The sequence below is a fragment of the Aquila chrysaetos genome, chromosome 3 (assembly GCF_900496995.4).
Source record: "Aquila chrysaetos chrysaetos chromosome 3, bAquChr1.4, whole genome shotgun sequence".
NCBI lineage: Eukaryota > Metazoa > Chordata > Aves > Accipitriformes > Accipitridae > Aquila > Aquila chrysaetos.
In genome coordinates this window covers 11,041,993-11,052,736 of record NC_044006.1, presented here as the reverse complement: position 1 = coordinate 11,052,736, position 10,744 = coordinate 11,041,993, and the positions used below count along the sequence as shown (strand labels likewise).

Below are 10,744 nucleotides of genomic sequence, written 5' to 3'. Positions count from 1 at the left end.
GCAAGGAAGTTTGGTACCCATCACCAAACGCTCTCCAGCCCCCCCAGCCTTGCCTCTGCCTCACTGCACACAAACGTTTGACCCTGAACTTTCAACTTCACAAATTTCCAAGCCTAGAAGCTAGACATGATGAAATCCTTCCCTGCAGAAAGCAGTTAGAGACAGTAAATAAGCCACTGTGCCAGTGTAGGAGCAGCATTGCCCAGCAGGTATTTCCCCTGTGGAGAAGATGGACTCGCAGGACCTGCCCTGTGGGCTCCAGGCAGAGCACCAGGAGCCTGTGGGGGGAGGCAAACCTCGCTCCCCGCTTCCTCCTGCCTGCGAGACAGGAGGGTGGTGCTGAGGGAAAACGAAGGCAACGAGGGCCGTGATGAGCAGAAGTGAGGGTGGGAGTATGGAGGGGCTCTGAGGGATGAAAATCCCTTAGCAAATAACGAGGCTTGTGAATTAGTACTACTTAATAAAAATATGTGAATAAATTAACTTTGCCTGCCAGTTAAATCTGTTCAGTATTTCTCTGCTGCACCATTAAGCAAACTCTGGCAAGTCAGTTTACCTCCCGAGCACATAATATGACTCTATAATGGGTAACATTTTCTATGTTGTCATGCCTTTGTCTTGCTGAGGAACAGCACCTCACAGGAGAGCAAAGCAATTTCCAGCAGGTCTGCCTCTCACTACCCCCCCTGCCCAGGGAAAGCATCACAGCCCAATTCGGCACCAGGGATGATGTGGCTGATGTGCTGCACAAGCTGTTCCTGCTGAAGCAGGGACAGTGGGAGCATCCCTCACTCCTCAGGGCCTCCCTTCCCATTTCTGTTCCTGGGCTCCTGCTGACACTCCCCAGGGATGTCAGGAATTAAGGTCCTGCCAGCCATGCTGGCAGGTCCTCTCTGCTCACCCCATGCAAGCTGCCCCGGGTCCCACCTCTGCCACACACTTCTTCAGGTTTAACTCCGTACCTGTGGTTTCCCTGTGACTCTCCTCTCCAGTCCTTCAGGCTGGAAACCACTCAGAGGTCTTCCCTGAGTCTCTGTTGTGGTTTAACTCCAGCTAGTAACTAAGCACCTCGCAGCCGCTCGTTCACTTTCTCAGTGATAGACAAGTATATCTGCCTTCAGCAGCACACTTTTCAACACCAGTACAACTTCACCTCTAAAATAACCATAATGGGTATCATCAAAGTGACTTTTTCCTTCCTACATTTAAAAAAAACCTCTTCACACTAGTGAGATGACACTTCACAACGTTTATTACCCTCCTTTCTAAGTAACAAACCTCAGCATCACCATAACAAAAGCCAGTTTTTCAGCTCCCGCCCAACCCTTACCTCCTCACCAGTGCTTTGCAAGGTGTTCACCTTCTAAACCCAAATTCTTCCCTTGCTGATTTCTACACGGCTATTAAAGCTAAAAGCCTTGCATGAGAGTCCCAAGGCCGAGGAGACGGGTGGCACCTGGGGCACAATCCGTTGCCGCCTATGGCAGATGTCCAAACAAGGGCAGGACGATTGATCTCTAGATGCAGGCAGGCAACAAGGGCTCTGCTGCCCGTGGTTCCCTTGTCAACAAACCCACTGAAACTGGTGTGATACCCACCAAAGAGCTTTATAAACTCTTGTCCTTAGCCTCTTCTGCAGAATGGAAATGGGAGCACAACTCTGCCTCATGGGTTTATGAAGGCTGCGACTCTGGGGGCAGAGGCAGAGCGGCAGTACCTCACACTGATTATTATCCTTTCAAGCAGATGTAATTACACTAATCAAGGCTTGTCTGATGCTGAATTTTACAGTCTAGAAGTGCAAAGTTCCCAGGATTAGTCTTTGGTGGTTAAAATTTAGTGGGAGCTGAAGGAAACTCTAGAGAAGACAGGGAGAACTGCTCTGGACTGGGGTCAGTTTTTCCTAATAAATACGATTTCTGAGGCTGAAAAGGGGTGTTTCAGGAGCTGCCTCACAGACTGCTCAGCTGCCCTGGCTGGGAGCTGCGCAGCACCTGTCTGAAGGATGCAGTGGGACACTCAGGTTGGTACTTAGTCCTCTTAGTCCAGCTCTGTGGTCCCACCTGCTACAAACTCCCACCTGAACCTGGAGACCCCATCTCTAAAACAAAGCCTGACCCATGCTGGTCCCCAGCATTTCACAATTTCAGCCTCTTCTCCCCATGCCCCAATCTCCTCTGAAGACCTCTCTCAGAAGCAAGGAGAGGAACTGGATATTGCTCAGGGGGGTTCCCCAAATGCTGCTGGCCATAAAAAAAATTATTTCTTAAACATCTTTTGGCGCATCTCTTGCCAAAAAGATGAGTCTTCCCAAGGAGAAACTTTTTTTAAAGATGTGCTTGTTGGAAAGCAACACGCTGCTGGGATAGTTTGCTGGCTGAAGGGGCTCCTCCTCCCAGCTATTTTAACTCCTGGCTCCAGATCATTTTGACTACTCAGTGGGCATGTAGAAATCTATTTGCTTTCCCCAAACAACAACACAAAGCATTTCTACAGAAACCTCATGACAAAGTCCCCTAGTTGCTGTAGAGGCAGGAAGGTGCTTGGATTAATCATCATAACAGCAGGAAATTAAGAAACCGGGGGAGATGAATGCACCAGGGTTTTGTTAGATGGATGCTTTAATAAAAAAAAAAAATCCAGACCTACTATGTTTCAAGCACCTCAGAAACTGAGAGAATTTGGTGCATCTGACTGCAGCTGCCACTTCACTTCTGTAATTTAATCTCATTGAGGTGCATTATGTCAAATAATTATCTTAATGAAGACTCTAATGGGAGATGGGAGGAAAATAATAGAGATGCTTTGAAGAAATGAAGCTGTGAAGTTGCTTTGTTTTTAACCTGGCACTGATTTATCTCCCCCTCTGGCTCTTGCCCTTAGAGAGGTCTCTGATCTGCCTCTCTTTCAAAAATAACATGTTTCAGACACTGCCTCAGTGATGGATTTTTCCATCTTGGATACAATACCAGAGTTTCTGAGTTTTAAACAACCCAACATGTAAAACCAGCTCTCAGTTCAGGCAACTCCAGCCCTCCAAGTCCTGCTACTTCCCTGTTCCCTGCAGAGCACTGATTGAAATGTCAAGTTTCTGTCTACCACTTTTGAAGTCCTCCAGGATGTTGGCCTAAATTAGAATCATAGAATCATTTAGGTTGGAAAAGACCTTTAAGATCACAGAGTCCAACTGTTAACCTAGCACTGTCAAGTCCACCACTAAACCATGTCCCTAAAGTGCCACATCTACACGTCTTTTAAATCCCCCCAGGGATGGTGACTCCACCACTTCCCTGGGCAGCCTGTTCCAATGCTTGACAACCCTTTCGGTGAAGACATTTTCCTAATATCCAACCTAAACGTCCCCTGGTGCAACTTGAGGCTGTTCCCTCTCATCCTATCACTTGTTACTTGGGAAAAAAGACTGACACCCAAATTGGCCTTTATTGGCTGGTCTCCTCCTCTTCTATGGTCCTTCAGCTATTTCATTTATATTTTATTTTGAAAAGCCATTGTGAAATGATTTCATAAAGTCCTCATGTGCTGATTTCCACCAGTACGTATGACTAGGACGTGCGTCTCATGGTCATATTGGTCCTGAATTTATTTCAGTGGGCTGAAATGACACTTTCTTAGGTGAATAAACTATCTTCTAAAGGCTAATATTTATCCAGTCTACCCAGGTTTCTGTGCATGAAACCTGAAAGAAAAACTCCCTCAAAATTAAATTAATGAGTCAAATGAGCTTCCTCTTTTGCTGCCTGAAGGCATAACTTGAGAAAGAAAGGAAGCATGTACTTCTTCCAGCATGGATGTGATGGGGGAGGTAAATAAGCTCTTCCCCCACCCCAACTCCCACGTATTTCCCAGTTAGCCTTGCCTAATGCTGCAGATATCCTCTAAGTCATATGAGCTATCATCTCCCACCATTCCTGAACAGCTGACTCCAGGCCTTCTAGATTTAAAAAAAAAGTAAATTTAGCCCATTTTTCTCAAATTATGCAAAATGTGACATTTCACCTTTTTTTCTTTTTTTGGCAAATATTTTTCCTGAGAGTCCAAACATGTCTCTGACTCCGGAAGATTAAATGTGTGATCCCATTGCAGACGCCTGTGCCCAGCCACTGCCACAGGTCTCAGGCATTCCTTGTATTTCCAAAAGTATCCTTAGTTTCTCATGCAGTTTTGCTCCTCCTTGTGCTTTCTGGACAGCTTCTTGTAGAGATAAAGTGCTCGCTTCTCCTCCCAGCTTTCGAAGAAGGAGCCTGCGATTTTTCTGCACAGGCGGTGTGCATAGGTTTCCAGGAATATGGTGGCGTAGAGGATGCAGAAGAGCAGCCCCACGACAAGCAGCACAGAGGGGTTGGGAGACTTTGGGGGACTGATCCTGCAGTGGGCAGAGCTGAAGGTCAGATAATGCTGGTAACTTCTTTCAAAGTCCCGAAGTGGTAATTCTTCATTAGGAAGCTGTAAAAGTTTCAAAAAAAAGGGCAGGACCCCCATTTTAGCCTGAAATAAAGAGAGTTAAAAGTTAAATGGGGTATGAACAAACTAAAATCATCTGGTTACTACAAAAACATCAGCCTGGAGGGGTGTAATCACGGTTACAGTTTGTTTGGGTGCATTGAGAGTAGGACATTGAAGTGCATATACACTTCAGGCTGAGTGAGAATAACAGCATGATCTGTAGGTGCTGAGTACTTGGCACAATGAGACCCAGTCATCTGTCATCTTTATCTGCTGTTACAGAGATCATAACAGGTATTCACTGTGTGAGATTTACAGTGAAAGACATCATCCAGACAGCAGTATTAGTGGCTGCATATGTGAATATTAGGGTTTTTTCTAAGGCCTGATTATTTTACTGTAAATTCATCATAAGCAAGTATCTGCACTAAGGAACCCTGGGGCTGGGGAGGGAGGCAGGCTGTATGGTAGAAGAACAGCGCTAAAAAACTAACCCAGAGCTAGTCCAGATAAAGGATATTAAAATAGATAGAAGCTGGGGAGGTTTGTGAAAGGCATTGCACAGGGTGACAACAAAGCTTTCTCCTTAAAGGACAGCCAGTGCAATAAGATGAGGAGACATCCTCACAGCTGAGACAAGTAGTCATCTGCTTCCCCCTTCCTTTTGTGCTTGCACCCACTCTGTGGCAGGGGATGGTGCTGCAGGGACACCGGTTCCTCCACCCTGCCTAGGGAAGGGACCTGGAGATACAGGGACATCTGACTGCCACCTGCTAGCCGTGTCTTTGCAGGGTCAGGCACTATTTGCTCCCCTCCTCGCTCCCAAGGGGCTGTAATTGGAAGAGGGTATACGCTGCTATTTGATGCACTGGAAGGAGCAACAGAGGTTGTGCCTCTACCTCCTCCCTGCCAAGCCTGTTACATTACTTGTCCAGCTGGCTGCTGGGGAGGGAAGTAAAGATCATGTAAATAAAGCTACAAAGACTGCAATCCCCACTGCTGCCTCCTGTGATGTGATACACCACGGGGTCGCCGCACAGGGAAGGGCAGGGGACCCCAGCACTTACATGGTATTTAATGCTGAGAGTGACGGGCACTGTGGAGAACTGAGCTGCCTTTCTCACCGCAGTGTCTGCCACGCTGAATGCAAAGTGGTCCATTGCCACGACCACCAGCATCAGCATCAGGGCCACGGTGAGGAGCATGGCTTGCACGAGGCACAGCATCACTTCTTCCCGGGACAACTTCAAGCCTGTTGGTCGAATGAGGGTTTTGGATGAGCCCACCAGCAGATGAGCTGCTTTTCTGTCCACAGCTAAACGTTCCAACTTCTTGGTGATGTAAAAATTGTCAAAGCGGAGGTTGGTGAGATAATTTTTCAAGTACCAGGTGGACTCAAAACAAAGATAGAGCACAGAGAAGCCAGCAACCAGCTTGTTGCCTACTCGTACAGTGTCTTTGACCAGTACCTCAACAGCCAAAAAGTCCCTCCCAATTTTCTCACCAGCAAGGTGCATTTGTTGGTAAATAAATGAGCTGTTCTTAAGCAATGAAAACTGAAAATGTCCATTCATAGGCCTATAAATATTAATGGAATGAATGGTTTCTTGGATTGCACCCCCAAACTCCCAGGAAGCTGTCTCTAGCAGAGCAGTTGAGTTCAAAAGACTCTCAGAGGAATTCTTGCAGATGCACTTAAAAACCTGCAGTATGGTTTTAATGTTGCTTATGATGTTGGGTGTTATGTTAATCACTACTATCATGATGCAGGTTGACAAGAGAAGCTTCCGGCCTTGTTTGGTACCTAACGTAGGCATGATCATACTGAAGACACAACGGGCAGGATGCACCAAGAAAAGGGTCAGGAGAAGGAGCGGACTGAAGGACATGGCCATTGCAATGGAGACATGCCAGGAGTATTCCAGGGAAGCAAACATCCAGTTGTAAAAGAGGCCTCCTATCACCGCTGTAATGCATGAACACTGCAGAAACAAGGTCCACAGCTCTCTGCCGTTTGCTGGGACAGGCTTGGAGTAAACCGACCATAGGTCTACCATGGTCCTGCAAACCTTTGGGAATAGAAAGTCTTCACAGTAGGCATGGGCTCTCATCCTGTAAAAAGAACAAGTACCTGAGTGTTAGCAGAGGAAGTACAGAAATGCACTAATCAGGGGGCTTTCTCAAGATGATCACTCATGGGTCTTTATACTGTCCTTGTCTGAGTGCCTCTGGTCTCACTCTTCTCTACTTCTCTGCTAACCTGAGTAGCAGGGACTGAGATCTTCCCTGGAAGCATGCAAGACAGGGAAGTTCAAGGCATTTCTTGAAAGATCAAATAAAAAGTACGATGCAACTGCTCCTCCTTTAATGCAAGCAAAGGAAAGCATTGTATTATTCTATAAAAATCATAATAAAGTCATTCAGAGGGGTCAACTCATTGGCAGTGGCTAGGAGTGGCCTTAGTGGTTATTTAGGGGATGCTGGAGTGAGAAAGAGGAGGCTCCTGGCTGCTGTGGAAATCGTTAGACCAGCTCTGTAATTACAAGGTGTTCAATGAATGAGAGACACATGAGTGGGAGTTTCTGCTCTCCCTGCCTCTTAAGAGGAGACCCAACAAAAATCTGCAGGTTTAAGGGTGACAAATACAGAACCGATCAGAGAAAAGTTTCACACAAAGCTCCAGTGCCAGAGGAAATCTCCAAGGATAAGAATTTGGCCACTGCAGACAGGATGAAATGTCCCATAAAGCTATTTAAATGTCTAATGAAAACAAATGTTTGGGAAGGAATATCATTTCTCAGACTGCACATCTGGAGTGACTCTCCAGAGAGCAGAAAACCTGGTGGGGAGAAGGAGCGTCTCCCCAGGATTAAACTCAGTCAGGCAATCCCTGTCTCCCCCTGCCTGACAGCAGCCTCAGTTATCATTTGAGGGAGAATTTTCGCTAGCAAAGGAGGTTTTTCAGTGGAAAAAGGCCATTCGATGGCTATCAAGACACAGGAAAGGAGAAGGATTAAAGCAGGCACTACTTACCCAGCAGCAGAGAGGTGCCCCAGTCTTGCTCGAAAACTCTCCATGCTCCAGTGCCTTATTGCTCTGAGAGGATCCTGGATGCAGCTGCTGGGAGATGCAGGACAGGAAACCAAGGCAGCTGGCACCAGAGAGCCAGGACTCAAAAAAAAACCAACCCCAAACCCCACCACGTTTTAAGGCAATTCAGATCAGCAACGCTGGCAATTCCTTAAGTGAATGGGCAAACCTCATGCATGAAGCCTGGGGAATAACCCCGCTACAGGACAGAGCCAGGATGCACAGCACTGCTTGGGCTTTACACTTCTTCTGATATTACTGTTGTTGCAGAGAAGGCTTATTTTCATGACACGTAGCTGAAAAAAATGAGTCAATGACATATGGACTGACGAAGATGGAACAAGCATCACATGGCACACGGGGTGTCATCACCCCTCATGGGGAAATCAGCTGTCTCATCCCAGCTGACTTCTCTCACTGCTCACCAGCAAGCAGCAAGGTTGGGATTCCTTTCAGAGAGAAGGGGAGCTTTTCCACTTTCAGACACCAGTCATGGCACAAAGGGTATGGTAGGATCCAGCAAACCATGTGCTGACAATTGTTCATCTTTTCTGGCAGGCTGCTGCTCCTTCCTGAAACCGTGAGCTTGTGTGCAGGGTACACAAACTGCTTAAAGGCCCAACTCATAGTCCTAGCAGAAGAAGATGAAGCTTCAGACTTGAACTTTTCCCAATTCCCTATAGCCAGCAAATCCACTGCAAAGCAAGCCCTGCCACAGGCAGGATTCCCAAAGCGCTGAGAAGCTCCCAGATGTGCAAGCCAGGATGTGTGGTCCCCATGGGACCGACTCGCCTGACCCCTGGGATGTGCAGAGCACAGAGCTCCAGCCACCCAACCCACTCGCCGGGAGATGAGGACCAGCCTGTGGTGTTTGCTCCTCAGTTACGTTTCCAAAGAAGAGGATTTCCCCTCCTCCGATTAGCTGGCACACAAGAAATGTGTACCACCGCTGCCCACCCCCTTGCACTGAGCTCATGGGTTACGGGAGCCTTCCCTGGCTCCCACCAAACCCGCCTCTTTGCCAGATGCTTTCACACTAAGCCACTGCTTGTGGGCAAAGGCAACACAGCTCACCCAGCCGCCGCTGAGTCTGCTCTTTACAGGGACCCGCTGTCCCGTGCCGAGCCGAGCCCTCCCGCCGGGTGGGAACCGCCGGGCCCCCGGGATGTTCTCATGCTCCCCTGGGCGGGACAGAGCAAAGGGCTGGAGGTCAGCCCTGTCCCCGCCGCCCCCGGGGACCGAGCACGCAGGGCTCTGCTCTCCGGCGAGCGGTGGGAGAGCAGCACCCTTCCCCAGGGGACGTGGCCAGACCCCACGGCAGCGGCAATCGTTGGAGGACGAGCAATCATGAGCACAAGCGGGCAGAGCAAACCTCTGCCTGCTTCCTCAGCCCTTCCTGTAGGTACCGGACAAGGTCCTTTCCGCCCTTGCTGCTCCACTCAACAACTACTCTGCTTTATTGCTAGATTTCTTCTGTTTCTCACATGGCTGGTAGAGCAAAGGTTTCCTCCTGGTGCCCTGGAGCGCAGACACCGAATGAGAAACTCTGACTGACTCCAGCTGGGAAGAGGCACCAGCCAGGCGGGCGTGAAAGAAAGTGCCATTTGTTTGGAGCATCCATAGCAATTGCTTGCACAGGCCATGAATTAGGTCTTGAATTCAATTTGGACCACCCCAAAAGGCCCATACTTGTATTCTGCAAAAATCATCAGGTTCTTCTTAGTTGCTATTCTGACATTAAACTTCTTCCTCACTGTATTTCTGAGCTAACTGATTTCATCAGCCCCCGGGACCCCATCCAGGCTAAGCAGGTAGCTTTCTGGGCAGCAAAAAAAAATGTTAGCAATAAAGAACCAAAAAACCTCAAGTCCACAACACAGTGATTAGTGTTTTCTGCGCCTGCTGCATCTTCTGGCAAAGGGGAGCTGAAGTCTGTGGGGGAGCTGTGCTTGACCAGTAATTCCACGCAGCACCAAGAAGTGCTTGTATGCAAAGTCAAACCTAGATTTTCCTCTGGCTCAACTCAAAATTGATCTCTGCAGGCTGGACTATCCTAAATCTGGGATATCTTCTATTTTATACCCTGAACTGATAATGTCTAAATGAGCTAGAACCATGAATGCCTACATTTCCCTAGGACACAACGAACAAAGCTTGCTTTGCCAAAAAAAAAAAAAAAAACCAAAAAAAACACCACCAAACCAAAACCCCAAACAATTAAAAGTGTGTGTGCTTATAAAGATACAGGAAGAACCGCGGGGAAAGGCTGGGGAGTAGGACATGGGCAGGACCGCGCATCTCAGCAAAGCAACTGTGACATCTTGTGGTCACATTCTGCTAAAATACCTCAAGGTCTGTCTTCATTTCAGCTCAGAAACTAAAGTCTGTGGGTGGGAGAGTTTTAAGGAGAACTGAGGAAGTGAAGGAGAAACGGGAGGCTGCGAGCTGGTGTTGGGGATGCATACGCTGTGTCCCCCCGGGATGCTCCAAGGTTCATTTTCCCACTGTGTCATTGGGGATCTTTTGGCCCAGCTCCCAGGTGGTATAAAGGGGCTTTGCTTTCTTGACTAGCTCCAGTCTCTATAGAGCTTAAGCTCTAAAATTTTCTAACATCCCTGATTTTGACTTTTTAGCGCTATAGTAGGAGATAAAGGAGAGACCCACATGCCTGCAACTAGCTTGCTGGAACTGTAAGAAGACAACAGGGGGTTTCATTTGTATCATAGCCGGTAAGCATAGCCCGGCTTTGCTCTGATTAGGGACGGTGGCTGAGCTTGTACTGACCAGGACAGAGATTTGAAATCCATTTCTGCTTTGCAGACTGCAGTGCTCACAGAGTGGGGCTCAGGGCAGTCCGAACAAGAGTCTCTTGCCAAGACACCTGCGAGTTCAACCTGTAGTGACAGGGTAACCCTGCGGTGGTGACGATGATGGGAGGGGGTACAATGTAAAGGAGCAGCTGTATCACAGGTAGAGTGTGGGGTACATGAACTACACAGCTTAAGAGAATGACTGGATAAAGCAGAGGAGTGGAGAGCTAAAAATAGGATGATTTAAGGCTGAAGATATTTCTCCATGGCAATACCATCAGCACCTGTTGATCACGTTATTCTGCCAATTCAAGAAATTGAGGGTGTGGGAAAGATTAGCCCATTAGTGGTGATTCTTTGCTTGTTAAAATCACATGCAA

At 47.8% G+C, this 10,744-nt stretch overlaps 1 protein-coding gene across 3 annotated transcripts; it reads right to left on the bottom strand.

Annotated features, from left to right (window-relative positions):
* Positions 1-3,329: 3,329 nt before the first annotated feature.
* Positions 3,330-9,897, bottom strand: LOC115339258 (osteoclast stimulatory transmembrane protein). Of its 3 annotated transcripts, none has more exons than XM_030008965.1 (3): positions 7,498-9,897; positions 5,532-6,786; positions 3,330-4,506 (listed from the first exon to the last, which is right to left on the bottom strand). In XM_030008965.1, the coding sequence occupies exons 2-3, from the start codon at positions 6,573-6,575 to the stop codon at positions 4,165-4,167; spliced, it is 1,386 nt and encodes a 461-aa protein (XP_029864825.1). In that variant the 5' UTR covers positions 6,576-6,786; positions 7,498-9,897; the 3' UTR covers positions 3,330-4,164. The 3 variants fall into 3 exon arrangements, with proteins under 3 accessions (XP_029864825.1, XP_029864824.1, XP_029864826.1); XM_030008964.1 differs by having other exon boundaries at positions 5,532-6,576; XM_030008966.1 differs by lacking the exon at positions 7,498-9,897 and having other exon boundaries at positions 5,532-6,576; positions 6,674-7,134.
* Positions 9,898-10,744: the final 847 nt, after the last annotated feature.

Coding starts and splice junctions, on each gene's coding strand:
- LOC115339258 (XM_030008964.1), bottom strand. CDS start 7,541: ATGGAGAGTTTTCGAGCAAGACTGGGGCACCTCTCTGCTGCTGG. Junction 6,577..7,497: donor GGGCACCTCTCTGCTGCTGG/GTAAGTAGTGCC, acceptor TTCTTTTTACAG/GATGAGAGCCCATGCCTACT. Junction 4,507..5,531: donor CTCTCAGCATTAAATACCAT/GTAAGTGCTGGG, acceptor TCTTTATTTCAG/GCTAAAATGGGGGTCCTGCC.